The sequence below is a fragment of the Schistocerca gregaria genome, chromosome 3 (genome assembly GCF_023897955.1).
Source record: "Schistocerca gregaria isolate iqSchGreg1 chromosome 3, iqSchGreg1.2, whole genome shotgun sequence".
Lineage (NCBI taxonomy): Eukaryota > Metazoa > Arthropoda > Insecta > Orthoptera > Acrididae > Schistocerca > Schistocerca gregaria.
Window position 1 is genome coordinate 840834820 of NC_064922.1, and position 18924 is coordinate 840853743.

The 18924-nt window shown below is 43.5% G+C and overlaps 1 protein-coding gene across 1 annotated transcript in view; it reads right to left on the reverse strand.

The window, feature by feature from the left end:
- Nucleotides 1–14746, reverse strand: part of LOC126354256 (beta-1,3-glucan-binding protein-like) — a 112698-nt gene extending 97952 nt beyond the window's left edge. The window contains exon 1 of the mRNA XM_050003773.1: nucleotides 14497–14746. Coding sequence (XP_049859730.1) covers nucleotides 14497–14715 — 219 coding nt within the window. The 5' untranslated portion in view covers nucleotides 14716–14746. The remainder of the gene's footprint in view (nucleotides 1–14496) is intronic.
- Between the last annotated feature and the right edge of the window lie 4178 nt (nucleotides 14747–18924).

The following is an 18924-nucleotide window of genomic DNA, read 5'->3' on the forward strand; positions in this document are numbered from 1 at the left end:
TGATGTATATATCATCGGGCTTGTAAATCCTGTTACATGTGGTGTAACATTACTTAGGAATAAGTGTAAATAACACAGGTGTGTGAAACATGTCATTTACGTAAATAAAAGAATCAAAAGATTTCCTGTTAAACAGCACACTTAAATTTAACAAAATATAAGTAGTAGGGATATCCTAGTATTTGTTAATGGTTGATGAGATAATATTACAAACGTGAGTGCACCGTGATATTGATACATATGGCTGTAATCTTGGTGCTATAAATCTTATTTACATGTTATAGTACTGACTTCTTATTTATATGACACAAAGATGACATAGTAATGTTAACAGCTTAATCAGCTACCACATATGAAAGTCCCAAGTGGGTTAATTCCTATTTCATAACAGCAAAGATAAATGTGACATTAGAATACTATAAATCATTCATTGAAGACTGTAGGCACGCAGAGTGTAAGTATAAGGGGGTGGGGGTGTAAAAGGATGGATGGGGGGTGGGGTTATAAAAAGACTAATGAAATGAAGAAGAAACTATTATAGTGTGGTGTTGGCATGGTGGGGGACAAACGGGTAACTAACAAAGGAATAAGAATAAAAATGTAAAGTGAATAACCTTTTTTCTTTTTAATTACGATACACCTATGGTAAACGGGCACCTTTAAATGTTATAGCTAGGACCAAATAGAGCATATGTTAGGGCATTGTGTGGGAATGAGGTGTCCAAAGTGAAAGTATGGCTTAAGTGTACATGAGTGCAGTCTGTGTGTGGATTCGTATATCGTAGTATTTTATGTATCAAATAGTTGTGATACTAAAATTTATTCTATAAAGTTTATAAAATAAAAGGTTTTATTGAGACTTAGTTTGCCCTTTGGTTAGTGATAGAAGTTCGGGGTGAGGTATGTAGAGGGATATCGATTCCTCATGAAAGTAGTATGTCTCATGGGGAGGAAGGTGTTAGTGAATAAGTGTTTAGCAATAATCGCTGAGGGGGGGGGGGGGGAGTGACGTGCATGTTAACAATACATCCAGGGAATGGGGGGGCGAGGGGAATGCTGATGAATTTTAATATAATAGTATGCCATATTAGGCAATTTATAACACTTGTAAGTAAGCATTACAAATCTGGATTCTTATACAGAAATATCACTTGTTATGTATTTCACTGTTAATGTGTATCCTGCTTTCAGAAAACACTTGATAATGGCACTTTGCATCCGATATCATGATTGTGTAGGTGTAAATGTAACACTGTAAATAACGGACAGTCAAGTGGCCCGACTGACTTTAAAGAAACTGTGTGTAGCAGTTACGAGAAAGAACATCGGCTACGCGAAAAAGATGGTACATATACAACGCTGATATAATTTCCTGTATACCTTCTGGTAGGGGTTAGGAAGGGGGCCTTTCTGGGATTATTTTCTAAAAATTTCCAGAATGGGGACACATACCATGTTTCAAGAATTGTTCTCTCTTTGCTGTTGTTGTCGGTAACAAGGGGATTCGATTCGAGTGAGTAGCAGCGAAACAGTCGATATGTACAGGACTAACTTTGAGATATATCACACACGGAGGGCACACTCAAAAACTTCGTAATCTTTTATTGGAAAAACAACATACCATCAGTAATTATTTTGAACTGCATTAACTTTTAATTAATACTATTGGACCAAAGTACCATTTACAGTTTATTTTACGTGTTTCTACTATAGTAAACATAAACGACCAAGTACTGTTCCAAATGTTCGGTAGTAAGATTGTGTTATCGATCACTCAAAACATGTTTATATGCATAAAAGGACCGTTCTACATCAACTGAGGTAACTGGACAGTATTTGAATTTGGGTGCCATGTTGGTTCTTATTGTTTCTTGTAAAAGTTCACCTTTTCCATTAATAAAACTATCAATTTGGCACAAGGGTTCAAAGCCTGGGTTATCGATTAAATGTTTTTAAATTTTATTTAAGTTTTCTTGGCAATATCTCCGGCAATCAAAAGTTCACTAGAATAATTTTATTCATTAACTGAAGAGATTCATTCAGCGCCAAACCTTGAGTTTCAGGTTTTTTAATACTTGCAGGTATATGGGAAAAATGAGTGCTATATATACCGGAAGTATTAAAATATTCCATGCACTGGCAAACTGCCAAAGCCTCTGCACCATCGAAGTCGTTTACTATCCCTCTAATGGCCTCGAAATATTCATTGTAAAACAACATAGCTTCGATCCACGTACCCAACGAGTTACCACTGGTTCAGGATATAAAGGCACATTTGGTAGTTTTTCTTTGTAGGTCTCGATGAGAGCAGGAGTCTTTAGAAACACTTTCTTTCTGGATGATATCAGTTTATTTACACTCACAAACGTGGAACATACTTCTTCAGGAAGGTGATGTACTCCATGAGCAAAGCATGTTACATAAATAAAACTGGGATAAAATGGTCGAAGGACTGTTCCTGCTTTGATCGTATAGGCAGCAGCATCTGAAATAAACACAAACAGCCTTTCATCTGCAGAAGATTCTGGAAATATTTTTCTAATACCATCATTCACAAATCTGGCGATCGTAGAATGATTTACTTTTCCAAGTTCTTTGCAGGCCGCTAAATAGGAGGAAGAAGGCTCTTCTTTCAAAACACCAACAATTAAATTTGTAATGTTACAGCCACAAGTGTTTGTAATTTCGGCAGAATGCTGTCCTTGAGTCCTTTGCGTTTCTTCCAGAACATTTACGTAAATTGTCTATATGTAAATTTTACGCAGTGTTGATTCATCTGATACATTTCTATTTAAGCAGTATTTGTGCAGGGACTCTTTGAGGATACGGTTTGTAACTTTATGAAGAACAATATTGCTTGCGTTGAACGCTTCACATAGATCCGTGTTAAACAGACTTGTCCGGTTACCTCTGAACAAATCCCCGCTCCTGTAACTTTTTGTTGTCAGAAGTTGTAATCATGGTCCTTTCTTCTACATTCCTGCGATATGAAGATTTGTCTGAACATGCTGGTCTATTTGAAACTTTTTTTTTGCACGAAACGTTTTTCTCTGAAACTTGACAATATAAAACAATTACGTCATATGTAAATGTTCCAGGATAGTGAGCTACTCACGACACGACATTTCTTATTTCGGTATGGTATACGACGCGTTACACACTACACGTCGTAAGCACGTTCAGCTGTGCACAACTAAATAGAAAGCTAAACTGAAATAATAGACGTGCGACTAAAAGCTTGCGTAGTTTAATGTGATTGTTGCCGACGCTTATGGTATGACAGCGGAGCGGATTCAGAGGGGGGGAGGGGGGGGGGGTCGAAGGCGCAGGAGCAATGACTCTCCCTATTCCAGTTCCTCTTCTGTAATGATTTCGCTACGTAGTGGCCTCTCGGTTAACAACTGCACGCAGCTCTAGATTGCGGTCAATCTGTAAGACATCAAAATTAGATCGAGCTGGAGACCGTCTGCATAAATTTTTAAGATAATGTAAACATATGCTTCATCACTAGTTTTTAGTTAAAATATGCAATAACTGGTGAAAAGCAGCCAAATATGAATGTGCAACATGCAAATGCATGTAATACGGTCTCTAGTGATCACATACCCTATTAAGAACTGTGATTCGCCCTTCGTAATGTCCAGGGTACCGTCATAAGTCGCAGTGACTTTGATAAAGCAACCGTTTTTTTTAATAAAAGCATAATTTCTGTTCGTGTCATTGCGGATTTCTTTCAGTTACCTCTGTACTACTGTGAAGTAGTTCTTCCTAATGTACAGGGTTATTCTAAATGATTGACCCATTTACAAAAATTCATATGTATTCAAGTACAAATCCAAAATGGTCAAGCTTTATACTAACGAAAAGAGGACGTTTGAATGTCTTTGGCGGGCGGCAGTAGGCGGGCGGTGATAGTTCCAGAAGCGGTCGGTAGAGTTCGCGTTTCAGTATGGCCGTCATTACGTTTCACAGTCAGTTGTGACTGAGACAGCGACTATGGAGCACAAGGATTCTCCGTTCTGGAGCTCGCGAAAAGTGAGTTGCAAATAGCAGTGCAGAGGGCATTTCGTACCAAATTCGGTATTTGACCACCAAATGGACTAGCCATTGGTTTAAGCAATATAAACAAACTGGGGGTGTGTGCAAAGAAAAAATCACAGGCCTACCACGTGTGTTAGAGGATGATATCCGGCGGATTCAAGAAAGTTTTGTGAACAGTCCCAGTAATCCTACTAGCAGAACCAGTCTAGAACTTAGGAATACCCCAACCAACTGTATGAACAGTTCTGAGACGGCGTTTGCTGTACAAGCCCTGCCGATTACAACTTGTACAGGTTCTCAACCCCAATGGCAAAGTGAAGCGTCTCGCATTTTGTGCTTATGTGCTACAAAGATGGAGGATGGCACATTCCTACAGCGTGAAATTTTTAGTGATGAAGCAACGTTCCACCTCAGTGGTAAACTCAACAGACACTACAAGGTGCATTCAAGTTCTAAGGCCTCTGATTTTTTTTTTCTCTGGACTAGAAAAAGATAGAAACATGCGTATTGTTTTAAAATGAAGCCGCGTTCATTGTCAATACGTCCCAGAGATGGCAACACCGTACGGAAGATGGAATTTTACCGCCAGCGGCGAGAATGAGAACTGTTTTAAATACTTAAAATGGCGACGTTTTCCTTACTTGAACGGCGTGCAATCATTCGCTTTCTGAATTTGCGTGGTGCGAAACCAATTGAAATTCATCGACATTTGAAGGAGACATGTGGTGATGGAGTTAGGGATGTGTCGAAAGTGCGTTCGTGGGTGCGACAGTTTAATGAAGGCAGTACATCGTGTGACAACAAACCGAAACAACCTCGGTCTCTCACAAGCCGGTCTGACGACATGATCGAGGAAAGTGGAGAGAATTGTTTTGGGGGATCGCCGAATGACTGTTGAACAGATCGCCTCCAGAGTTGGCATTTCTGTAGGTTCTGTGCACACAATCCTGCATGACGACCTGAAAATGCGAAAAGTGTCATCCAGGTGGGTGCCACGAATGCTGACGGATGACCACTTGGCTGCCCGTGTGGCATGTTTCCAAGCAATGTTGACGCGCAACGACAGCATGAATGTGACTTTCTTTTCGTCGGTTGTGACAATGGATGAGACGTGGATGCCATTTTGCAATCCAGAAACAAAGCGCCAGTCAGCTCAATGGAAGCACACAGATTCACCGCCACCAAAAAAATTTCCGGTAACCGCCAGTGCTGAAAAAATGATGGTGTCCATATTCTGGGACAGCGAGGGCGTAATCCTTACCCATTGTGTTCCAAAGGGCACTACGGTAACAGGTGCATCCTACGAAAATGTTTTGAAGAACAAATTCCTTCCTGCACTGCAACAAAAACGTCCGGGAAGGGCTGCCCGTGTGCTGTTTCACCAAGACAACGCACCCGCACATCGAGCTAACGTTACGCAACAGTTTCTTCGTGATAACAACTCTGAAGTGATTCCTCATGCTCCCTACTCACCTGACCTGGCTCCTAGTGACTTTTGGCTTTTTCCAACAATGAAAGACACTCTCCGTAGCCGCACATTCACCAGCCGTGCTGCTATTGCCTCAGCGATTTTCCAGTGGTTCTTTAGAAGCCTTCGCCGCTGCCATGCAATCATGGCGTCAGCGTTGTGAAAAATGTGTGCGTCTGCAGGGCGATTACGTCGAGAAGTAATGCCAGTTTCATCGATTTCGGGTGAGTAGTTAATTAGAAAAAAATCGGAGGCCTTAGAACTTGAATGCACCTCGTGTGTTCGTATGTGGGATTTGGAAAAATCCGCATTCACCATTGCAACACGAGAGAGACTCACCGAAGGTCAACGTGTTCTGTGCTGTATCCTGTACAAAGGTTTATCGACCATTTTTCTAAGCAGAAAGAACTGTAATGGGAAACACCTACCTGGACCTGTTGGAACAATGGATGTTCCCTCGTCACGTTATGGAAGATTCCCAGGACTTTCCAACATCATGGAGTGCCGCCCCATCTGCACCGCGACGTACGAGGCTTTTTGATTAACTCCCTTCCTCACCATTGCATCAGTCGCAGGGGACTTGAGGACCTAGCTCTGCACTTCTAGGCACCGCGATCTCCCGATCTTACACTCTGCAAGTATTTCTTATTGGGTTATGTGATGGAATCTGTATACGTCCCGCCTCTATCAACCACTCTGAACAATCTGCGCAACCGTATCACTGCTGCCGTGCAGCCGGTAACAGCAGATACGCTATGGCGTGTGTGGGACGAGTTTGGCTACCGCGTTGATGTTTGCCATGCAGCCAATGGTGGCCACATTGAACATTTATAACATTTATCACATTTCTAATTATTAAATAATTATTACAAATTATTAAATCGATATCAAACATTATGAAAAAGACTTTGAAAGTTTCTCTTTTCATTGGTATAAAGCTAGTTCATTTTGGATTTGTACATGAATAAACACAAAGTTCTGAAAATGGCTCCATCATTTAGAATAACACTGAATTACTGATTATCGTCATTCGCATCATTATTTACTGAGGTTTGACTTGCGCTTTCCAAGCCTGCCCCTCGTCCTTCAAAATGTAATTACAAATAGTAAATAGTTATATAACATATGAAATACACTACAACTTCATGAAAATGAAGGGTCTTTTTTCGATATATTACCTCTCAAAGATCATATAAATGTAATAAGGTGACGAGTGATGAAAAAATACGGATTAAAAATTAAATGTTAGCGCGATTCGAATAGTCGCCTCCTTCCCAGCCCTTTTGCAACGCCTGTGTACTAGCCGGTTGACCACAGTGTTTTCTTACAATGTCTCAACAAGATACATTAGCTACGTAATAGACACGTAAAACTTCTTTTGCGAGTTTCTCGGTATTTATGTTCTTTTAATAGCCTGCTAAAGGTGTACGAACTCTGAAGTAAATCCGTAATCCCAACAATCGTTATTGACAATTTCTAACTACAGTGATTAGCAACCTGCGGGGGAGGGGGGGGGTTTGGCAGGTCATACCAGTCTCAGGAAACAAGGACTCAAGACAACATACAGCACTTCTTATTAAACAAAACAGTAAACCAGTGAAAAACTGCTTTCAATAAATATTTTGAATATAAGAATGCACTTGTTTAAAAATACAACTTTTTAATTCAGTAATAATCTTCTAGGATTTGCTGACAGTAACGTGCCGAAGACGAAAAAATTACTCCCGGATCTGCGTGAACGAGTTCAAATACCTTCTAGGGGGGCGAGGGGGGGCAGCTGCCCCTCCTGCCCCTCGCTGGGTACGCCGATGATTGTTACTGTTTCGACGTAAAGTCAAGCGCCGGCAGGCCAGGCGAGAACGTTAGAGCAGAGAAGTCTGTGAGATGACGTCAGCCAATTGCAGGAAGACCGACCCCTCTCCAGGACGGCAACGCTACGGCAGCGACCTCTGGGCGAAGAGAACATAAGCGCCGCACAGCCTGGCTGAGGCCGATTCTACCATTTCTACAGCGGCGAGTTCAAGAGTAGCATCAAGACTAGTCATTTCGCTTCTACTATGCAGCACTGTCTATACTGAAGAGATTTTTTTGTCTGTCGCCCTTTGCTTTCGACACATCCGTTAAACATGAAGTTAAGTGTTGTAATCAATTTCTTTCGTAATAAAATTCATAAATACGGTTTGCTTGAATTGCTATCTAGCGATCCAAGAAAGTAGGTTTCCTAGGCACCCCACATTTGACGAGTAGGCAGGATACAACAGTTACAGTGTTTCTCTTTACATTTACAAACCTGCCACTTCACAGGCCCCCGTCCCCACTAATAGGATGTAGGAGGGGCTGCACTAAGTGCTCAACCACAGCCTGTGAACATGGACAAAGACTTTGCAACTCAGGAACAACTTTTAAACTAATGTTTATTCAATACTGGTGCTCACTGATCTAAACCTGAGCGCCATTACGAAATTGTCACATCTGGGTAGAAGACTAGGTGGCAAGCCTTCTCTGTCGACTTCTCTCATACCCTCGATTGCGCCAGGTAGGGAAGTCTTCGTGTTCATACGTCCCTATCCTCCTTCGCCTCCCTTTTCATGATAGTGAGGAGCGGATTCACTGATTACTTCAACAGGTCAAATTTTACTTGTTCAGAGTACTGACCACAATAACAACAACACCGAACTCATTGTAACTATGGTTAAAGGCTCACTACAAATTAATTTACAAATGTTCTTGTGAATCACAACTAGCTCTTTCCATACATGCTACTGACAAGGGATTTCAAAATGATTCCGTATTTCTGAATTTCTGGAAGGTTTTTGACACTGTACCACACAAGCGGCTTGCAGTTGAATTGCGTGCTTATGGAATATCGTCTGAATTATGTGACTGTATTCGTGATTTCCTGTCAGAAATCACAGTTCCTACTAATTGACGGAAAGTCATTGATTAAAACTCAAGTGATTTCAGGCCCTTTGCTTTTTCTTATCTGTATAAAGATTTGGGAGACAATCAGAGCAGCCGTCATAGGTTGTTTGTAAATGATGCTCTCGTTTCATCAGAAGATCAAAACAATTTGCAAAACGATTTAGAAAATATATCTGCATGGTGCGAAAGCTGACAATTGACCCTAAATAACGAAAATTGTGAGATCATGCAAATGATTGCTAAAAGGAATCCGTCAAACTTCGGTTACACGATAAATCAATGAAATCTAAAGGCCGTAAATTCAACTAAATACCTAGGAATTACAATTACAAACAACTGAAATTGGGAGGAATGTTGTGGGGAAGGCTTACCAAAGACTGCGTTTTGTTGGTAGGACTCTTATAAAATGTAACAGATCTACTAAGCAGACTGCCTACACTACCCTTGTCCGTCCTCTTTTAAAATACTGCTGCGTGGTGTGGCATCCTTACCAGATAGGACTGACAGAGTACATCGAAAAATTTCAAAGAAGGGCAGCACGTTTTATGTTATCGCGAAAAAGGGGAGAGAGTGTCACTGAAACGATACAGGAATTGGGATGGACATCAGTAAAACAATGGCGTTTTTCGTTGGGGTGGAGTCTTCTCACGAAATTCCAATCACCAACTTTCTCCGTCGAATGCGAAAGTATTTTGTTGACGCCGGCCTACATAGGGAGGAACGATGACCATGGTAAGATAAGGGAAATCAGATCTCGCACGAAAATACACTCCTGGAAATTGAAATAAGAACACCGTGAATTCATTATCCCAGGAAGGGGAAACTTTATTGACACATTCCTGGGGTCAGATACATCACATGATCACACTGCCAGAACCACAGGCACATAGACACAGGCAACAGAGCATGCACAATGTCGGCACTAGTACAGTGTATATCCACCTTTCGCAGCAATGCAGGCTGCTATTCTCCCATGGAGACGATCGTAGAGATGCTGGATGTAGTCCCGTGGAACGGCTTGCCATGCCATTTCCACCTGGCGCCTCAGTTGGACCAGCGTTCGTGCTGGACGTGCACACCGCGTGAGACGACGCTTCATCCAGTCCCAAACATGCTCAATGGGGGACAGATCCGGAGATCTTGCTGGCCAGGGTAGTTGACTTACACCTTCTAGAGCACGTTGGGTGGCACGGGATACATGCGGACGTGCATTGTCCTGTTGGAACAGCAAGTTCCCTTGCCGGTCTAGGAATGGTAGAACGATGGGTTCGATGACGGTTTGGATGTACCGTGCACTATTCAGTGTCCCCTCGACGATCACCAGAGGTGTACGGCCAGTGTAGGAGATCGCTCCCCACACCATGACGCCGGGTGTTGGCCCTGTGTGCCTCGGTCGTATGCAGTCCTGATTGTGGCGCTCACCTGCACGGCGCCAAACACGCATACGACCATCATTGGCACCAAGGCAGAAGCGACTCTCATCGCTGAAGACGACACGTCTCCATTCGTCCCTCCATTCACGCCTGTCGCGACACCACTGGAGGCGGGCTGCACGATGTTGGGGCGTGAGCGGAAGACGGCCTAACGGTGTGCGGGACCGTAGCCCAGCTTCATGGAGACGGTTGCGAATGGTCCTCGCCGATACCCCATGAGCAACAGTGTCCCTAATTTGCTGGGAAGTGGCGGTGCGGTCCCCTACGGCACTGCGTAGGATCCTACGGTCTTGGCGTGCATCCGTGCGTCGCTGCGATCCGGTCCCAGGTCGACGGGCACGTGCACCTTCTGCCGACCACTGGCGACAACATCGATGTACTGTGGAGACCTCACGCCCCACGTGTTGAGCAATTCCGCGGTACGTCCACCCGGCCTCCCGCATGCCCACTATACGCCCTCGCTCAAAGTCCGTCAACTGCACATACGGTTCACGTCCACGCTGTCGCGGCATGCTACCAGTGTTAAAGACTGCGATGGAGCTCCGTATGCCACGGCAAACTGGCTGACACTGACGGCGGCGGTGCACAAATGCTGCGCAGCTAGCGCCATTCGACGGCCAACACCGCGGTTCCTGGTGTGTCCGCTGTGCCGTGCGTGTGATCATTGCTTGCATAGCCCTCTCGCAGTGTCCGGAGCAAGTATGGTGGGTCTGACACACCGGTGTCAATGTGTTCTTTTTTCCATTTCCAGGAGTGTATATAGGTGTTCGTTCTTTCCGCACTCTATATGAGATTGGAATAGTAGAGAATTGTGAAAGTGGTTCGTCGAACCCTTTGCCAGGCACTTCAATGCCATTTGCAGAGTATCCATGTAGATGTAAATGAAATGTATCACATTGGATGTAATAAGACAATTCTGCTTGCTTATTTCATTCGTTTTTCTCTGGATTTCTGCCCAATTCAAACCTTCCATACGGTTTTTCAACTCGGAGTCAGGCATGTTCCGTGAAATATGCTATTCGGACACTAACTCGATAAGCTGCTCGTCCCCTGGGACAGAGAAGCGGTCAACCGACATGTCTGGTGAATGTTTCAATAACTAGATCGGAACAATTAGCTTCTCTGTCGCTGCCCGAAAGTGCGGAACAAATACTGCAGCGTTCGCCGATGCTCAGTTCGGCTTCCCCCACTCCTCCAACCGAGCAAATAGCTGCGACGTGCGGGACAGACTCGTCCCGCAACACGCAGGCGTTTTCCGCAGGTAGGGAGTCCGCAGCGGCGCTGCGGTGTCCGCACTCTAGGTTCAAAATGGCTCTGAGCACTATGGGACTTAACATCTACGGTCATCAGTCCCCTAGAACTTAGAACTACTTAAACCTAACTAACCTAAGGACATCACACAACACCCAGCCATCACGAGGCAGAGGAAATCCCTGACCCCGACGGGAATCGAACCCGGGAACCCTGGCGCGGGAAGCGAGAACGCTACCGCACGACCACGAGCTGCAGACCGCACTCCGGGAAAACGATGTGATGTGAGCAAGTGGGCAGCGCGGTCCCCCACACGTTTTACGCAGCACGTTGCGGGGAATTCCCGCAACAAGGAAAAAGGAGCTTTACTGATATTTTCAGCGTTAAAACTCAAGGTCCGCGCTAGGAAGACCGGCTGCGCTTGTCACGTGGTTGCCGCGTCACGGAAGCGCACATGACCGTTCATAGTCTCGATCTTTTAACAGCTGGCGGCCTGCCACCTGTCATACGACAACTCCTTTACGCCGGATAGTACTGATCTGCGACCTAACTGTTTATACACTGGTCTCGTATATGGAAGAAAGGTGGTCTTAATTATCGTCTTGATTTTAACGGCTCATTTCCGGAAGGCCTCGTTTCCACGCAGGCTACTATCGAGGTGTGGCGATACCTGTAAGACACCGCTAGCCCACGCCTCTCGCGGTGTGCGTTTAACCCCATTTAAATGACGCGCCAAGCGCGCGCCCAGCGGCTGTACGATTAATTAAATAATCGGCGTGCTAATCACAGTTGAAATCTCTGGTCCAGAGGGACGTGAAGAGGCTGTGGTGCAGAGAGAGAGTAGAGTCAGTCGAGTCTTGTTCAGTCTTAAGAGTAAGTCGAGCTAGAAAGTGTCTTGTGAAACGATCATTCTGTGGATAATATTAGTGTGATGATTTCTTTTATATGTGTTGTGTTGTCTTCTTCGACGAGTAAAAAAAAAAAAAAAAGGTAAAATAAATTTTTGTGATGTCCATCAATAAGTTCATTCCAGTAAAAATAGAACCACTTCCCTTCACCTTTATTCACCCTTTTTTCTTTCTTTCCTTTCAACAAATAAAAAACAAAAAATTACCACCCTTCCTTTATTTTTTATTTCCGGACATCACAGAGGAAAACGCAAAAACGTTTTATATCAATCAAGAACAGCCATTTCAGCAATGAACATAAAAGACTCTGTGCCAGTAAATAGCTAAAACAGTCTCACAGTCACAGCTGCAAGTTGCCTATTGAACAGCTTCTAGGGGCAACACAAATTTGATTTTCAGTATTCCTCATAATTATCGTCGGAATTTAAAAATTAAAAAGAAAATCAAAGTTTTAAATTTGTGTCGTAAGCTACTTAAGATGTATAAATTGCTGTTAAGGGGTTAATTTTTTATATTTATATTTTAATATTGTTTATATATTTATATTTAAGTTCAAAGCCATATACCAGGTGTAGAAATGTGAAACCGACACGTCTGTTGTTTGATCTCCATTGCTACTTATACGTTTCTCCCACCTCTCCGGCAGGCTATGACTGCTACACCAGAAAAACAGTTCTTCTTTTGAAGCGAACCAGTCAGCGAGCCATTTTCATGTTTTTTCATGTGAACTGATGCGTTGATCAACGGGAGCATGTCCCAGTGGGCAAACAGATGATCATCGGACGGAGCTAAGTCTGGAGTATAAGCCGCATGCCCTAGTATTTCCCAACTGAACGCCGCGATCGTTTCCCTGACCCGCTTTGCTGTGTGTGATGGCGCCTTATCATGGAGCAATGTGTTGCTGTTTTCCATATTCCCGTCGTTTTTCACGTAATGCTCGCTTTAAACTGATCACGTGCTGTTGGTAACGAACAGTGTTAACGGTTTCACCAGGTTTTGGCAGCTCATAACAGATGACACCCTTCTGATACCACTAAACACAGAGTATAGTTTTGTTTCCAAAGCGATTTGGTCCTGCAGAGGATGTCTATGGTGTGCCTGGATTCACCCATGATTTACGACGCTTCGGATTCTCAAAATCGTCCGTTTTGCAGCGCCTGACACTATTCGATGGAAAACGACTTTCTTTTGTATCCGACGAGCAGATTTCACAAGCGGTCTTTCGATTTGCTTGCTGTCTTCAGTTCATGTGGAACACGTTTCCCACTTTCTGCACCTTTCCCACAGCTTTCAACCTAAGAGAAACGCCTGTCTACGTCATATTCAATTGTTCCGCGAGTTCCTGTTGAGTTTGAGTATCACCTTCGTCCAATGAGGCCTGCAATTCGTTGTCTTCGAATGTTTTCGGTAGTTTTCCGCGCTCGTCGTTTCTCTCGTCAAAATCACCTCTTTTGAATTTTTATAACCACTCGAAACACTGTGATTTCCCAAGAGCATGTTCGCCGAAAGCTTTGACAAGCATTCGATGCTATTCTGCTTCCAGTTTTCTCCAAATGATAACAGAAAACCATTGGTGTCTGCAAATCGTAGTTCGCAGGCACAAAACCCGGCATGTTTATGGGTTTGAAGTAGATACCCATGTATGCAACTTGGGTTCCTGTCTGTTGACATTCGTCGTCAGCCGTTACAGGAAACAGATGGCGCTACACCTGGTATATACACCAGGCATCACACACAACTTGCTGTACACTTTAAACATCGAACAAATCTTACATAAACAAAACAGTTACAAAGATGTTCTTATCTCTGTAGTCTTCTTGCAAGAACATCTTTGTAACTGTTTTGTGTTTAAAATGTACAGCACGTTGTGTGTGATGTTTAGTGTGTGTGAGACTCTGCACAAATGGACCATTAGAAAACTGTAACTACAAATTATTCTAAATTTTGCCAGTAACTTCACAAAGAGAGCGATAACCAACTAAAAAATCACGTGTTTATTATATGGTGTAGTGAAGTCAACGAAATCAAGCACTCTCTCACACATCGACAAGACCACACAGAATTGGCATAAGACACACCAAAAACGCACTTGAAAACGGGTATCATTTCCCGAAACGCGTCGTGTGAAAAGTAAATAAAGAAAATCGTGACTGGTAGCAGAAGATTTGTTTATAAACAAACCTATTATTTCCACAGTCTCAGGCTTTCAAAACCATTTATAATGGATCAAATCAGTCGGTTGTTTGCTGAAAATGGGCCACTACGCCGAAAATTAGCTTCAAATAACAAAAATCAGAAGAACAAAAACGGTTGCGATGCGTTATGTCGAAAAAGGATGCCGTCGTGCTACCAGAAAGGAGTAGGTGCTAGTGGTCGTCGCAGCAAGATGTTAGAAATGTCGTATCGCTAATGTGGAGATTCACTGCGTGCGTCATTTTACGCGCGCTGCAGGGACGTTCGCGCCGACACTCACCCCTCCGCCGGACATGGTGATCTCGTGCTGCCACACGCTCAGGTCGAAATCCTCGAAGTCGTCATCGAAGATCAGGTCGCCGCTGCAGATGGTGGCGGGCGCCTTGGTGCCGGAGGCGGTGGTCTGAGAGGCCGTGCACTGCGCGAGGCAGCCGCAATGCATGCACGCCGCCACCACCACCAGCACCACAACCAACAAGGCGTACGCGTTCCTCGACATCTCGCAGACGACTGACCGCTGCCGCCCGGCGTCCGCGCTTTTCTTCGTCGGCTAACTGCACTCAGCGACCGACGCATGCGCAACAGTGTTAAGGGAATCCCGTAATCGGTCACGCTTCGGAGTACGTGAGATGACGGAGTCTTTACGTGATACGTCGTCAGCGTGACAGAGCGACTTCGACTCTGTATTTTATTTTTCGGGATTGTAATACCACAACCCCTTGGGACCCTACATCCTATTCCAATCTCATTTCCACTCTCCCGAAGACGGCATATATATACTACTGGCCATTAAAATTGCTACACCACGAAGATGACGTGCTACAGACGCGAAATTTGACCGACAGGAAGAAGATGCTGTGATATGCTTTTTCAGAGCATACACACAAGGTTGGCGCCGCTGGCGACATCTACAACGTGCTGGCACGAGGAAAGTTTCCAACCTATTTCTCATACACAAACAGCAGTTGACCGGCGTTGCCTGGTGAAACGTTGTTGTGATGCCTCGTGTAAGGAGCAGAAATGCGTACCATCACGTTTCCGAATTTGATAATGGTCGGATTGTAGCCTATCGTGCTTGCGGTTTGGTTCAAATGGCTCTGAACACTATGGGAATCAACATCTGAGGTCATCAGTCCCCTAGAACTTAGAATTACTTAAATCTAACTAACCTAAGGACATCACAGACATCCATGCCCGATGCAGGATTCGAACATGCGACCGTAGCGGTCGCGCGGTTCCAGATTGAAGCGCCTAGAACCGCTCGGCCACTCCGGCCGGCTGATTGCGGTTTATCGTACCGCGACAGTGCTGCTCGCGTTGGTCGAGATCCAATGACTGTTAGCATAATATGGATTCGGTGGGTTCAGGAGGGTAATACCGAACGCCGTGCTGGATCCACTAGCAGTCCAGATGACAGGCATCCTATCCGCGTGGTTGTAACGGATTCTGCAGCCTCGTCTCGATCCCTGAGTCAACAGATGGGAACGTTTGCAAGACATCTGCACGAACAGTTCGACGACGTTTGCAGCAGCACGGACTATCAGATCGGAGACCATAGCTGCGGTTACCCTTGACGCTGCATCACAGACAGGAGCGCCTGCGATAGTGTACTCGACGACGAACCTGGGTGCACGAATGGCAAAACGTCATTTTTTCGGATGAATCCAGGTTCTGTTTACAGCATCATGATGGTCGCATCCGAGTTTTGGGAAATCGCGGTGTACGTATATTCGAAGCGTGTATTCATCATTGCCGTACTGGCGTATCACCCGGCGTGGTGGTATGGGGTGCCATTGGTTACACGTCTCTGTCACCTCTTGTTCGCATTGACAGCACTTTGAACAGTGGACGTTACATTTCAGCTCTACCCTTCGTTCGATCCCTGCGAAACCCTACATTTCAGCAGGATAATGCACGACCGCATGTTGCAGGTCCTGTACCGGCCTTTCTGGATACAGAAAATGTTCGACTGCTGCCCTGGTCAGCACATTCTCCAGATCTCTCACCAATTGGAAACGTGTGGTCAATGGTGGCCGAGCTACTGGCTCTTCACAATACCCCATTCACTGCTCTTGATGAACAGTGCCATCGTGTTGAAGTTGCCTGGGCAGCTGTACCTGTACACGCCATCCAAGCTCTGTTTGACTCAATGCCCAGGAGTATCAAGGCCGTTATTACGGCCAGATGTGGTTGTTCTGGGTACTGATTTCTCAGGATCTATGCACCCAAATAGCGTGAAAATGTAATCACATGTCATTTCTAGTATAATATATTTGTCCAATGAATACCCGTTTATCATCTGCATGTCTTCTTGGTGTAGCAATTTTAATGGCTAGGAGAGAACAAGCATTAATATCAAGCTCTTGCCACATGCACTTGGAGGTACTATCCAACCTCAAACATACGATTTGTAATAGTTATAATCATTAATGTACGAGGCATGTTTTTAAGTAAGTTCCGTTTAAACATAGTACACAACGAAAGGCTATTCCAAAGATGTACATATATTTTCAGAAAGAACATACTTCACTCTATTTGCCGAAATAGTTGCCAAGTTTGTTCAAACACGTATCATACCTCTCAACCAATTTTAAAATACCCTCTTCATAAAAACTTGTCGCCTGCTCCGACAACCAAGAGTTCACTGGCGTTTTACGTTGTCATCATCGCTGTAATGATTGCCATTGAGGTGTTGTTTGAGGTGGAAGAACAGATGGTAATAACTCGGCGAAAGATCAGGACTGTAGGGTGGATGGTCTAAAACTTTCCAGCCAAAACTGTCCAATAAATCGCGTGTCTCACCTGCAGTGTGAGGTCTTGCATTCTCATGGAGAAGGACAGTTCCCTTCGTCAGCATGCCGCGTCTTTTGTTTTGAATCACTCTGCGTGGCTTTATCAGGGTTTGGCAGTACGCTTGTGCATTGATAGTGGTTCCTCGCATGAAGTCGACCAACAAAACGCTATGCCTGTCCCAAAACACTGACGCCATCGTCTGTAATCAGAGAAGGGCGACCGGAGCGGTTCTCATCATGGACGTTGTCACGGCCATCTTTGAATTATCGTACCCACTTACGCACTTTGCTTTCACTCATAACAGTATCACCGTACACTTCGCAAATCTGTCGATGAATTTCTCCAGCAGTCAGGTTCCTTGCTGACAAAAACCGTATCACTGAGCGAACCTCATAGGCGGAGGGCGAGTTGATAGTCTTAAACATGTTGAAAACACAGAACAGAACCGTACAGGTTAGCTACAGAGCTAAAACTGAGCAGCGTTGTTCCCGAGGCATGCCGGTAAGCGACGCACGCACTCGTTGCGGTATGTGTGCAAGCTACTAGTGTCTACAACAAAACGGACCTTACTTAAAATATAAACACTAATTTAAACTGTTGTTTTGACATTGTGACGAGTCTCACAAGCAAAATGATTGAAGGAAACATATTGGATTAAAAACTAATGTACCGTCGTAATTTACACACAATACAATCTTCAGGCACATGGTAGGAATGATTTCCTTATTGTAACTATGGAGTAATTAACGATTAAGTTTCGATATTTCCACGTCATAGAGAGACAGCTATTTTTATGTTTTGAAGCCAGAAATTGTTTGAATCCATAAGAAAAATAAGACACTATGATTTTTCAGTCAGAATCAATCACACTAATGTTTTAATTGGTGTTAGTTAATTAATAAGAACTAGAACTGTAATATGACCATATAGAAATGTAAACTACACTTGTAAAAAAATTTATTAGTTGCATCTACGCCTTTCATTCGATAAAACTAATCACTCTGTACACCTTTGACTCAATTAATTACTATATGCAAATTAACGAAATATATTGTTGCAATGATAAAACATACAACTTATAGTCTTAATTGAAACGGATTCTTTCCTGTCTTTGTATGGAATTATTCACTTGTATTCTACATAAATTTCTGTGCAATTTGGGAAAATTTTTAAGTAAAATCTTCGATTGTTCCTATGTAAAATAAATTATGTAACAGTGATAGTAATTGTTTAGAACCACATAAATAGAGGAGATTTGTACACCGCCATACTTCACTCTTAGGCCGAATTCTTTATCAACAGCATGTAGTTAGACTTTGTTTTGTCACAGTGTAAACTGATTTATAACTGGGAGATGTAAATTCTACGATGTAAAGCACGTTCGCCGCCGAACATATAGCGTGCGAAATAAAAACCCTTGTAAGCAAGAAAAAATTATACTAAAACTTATTTCATCCATTTCACAATATCCATATGATGATACAGTAACATCAAAATGAACCTAAGGCAACATCAAGAAGCAGCACCCCAGATTACGCAAGATATGTATAATGACTTGCAAAACATATACCAGCCTAATTGAACTTAGTTTAATTTTCGATAGTTGCACTTAAATTAGTAAAAACCAATCAACAAACTGGTGGAGAGTTATTTGAATGCTGATAATGTGTTGAAAAGCATGGCATAAAATAATTAGATAGTGACTGAACATTGCTTTTCTTGTATTAAACTACGATACACATCCCAAGCTTCACAATCATTTTCGCCACGTTTAATTACAGGATACCACCTTAGGCAAGCAATAACGTAGACCGTTACGGAGAATAACAGTTAAAACGATGTTACCGTAGTTGTATCGAAACATCATGACTCCTCAATGCAGTTTTTACAGTCATGGGAAAATCGCGATGTGAGA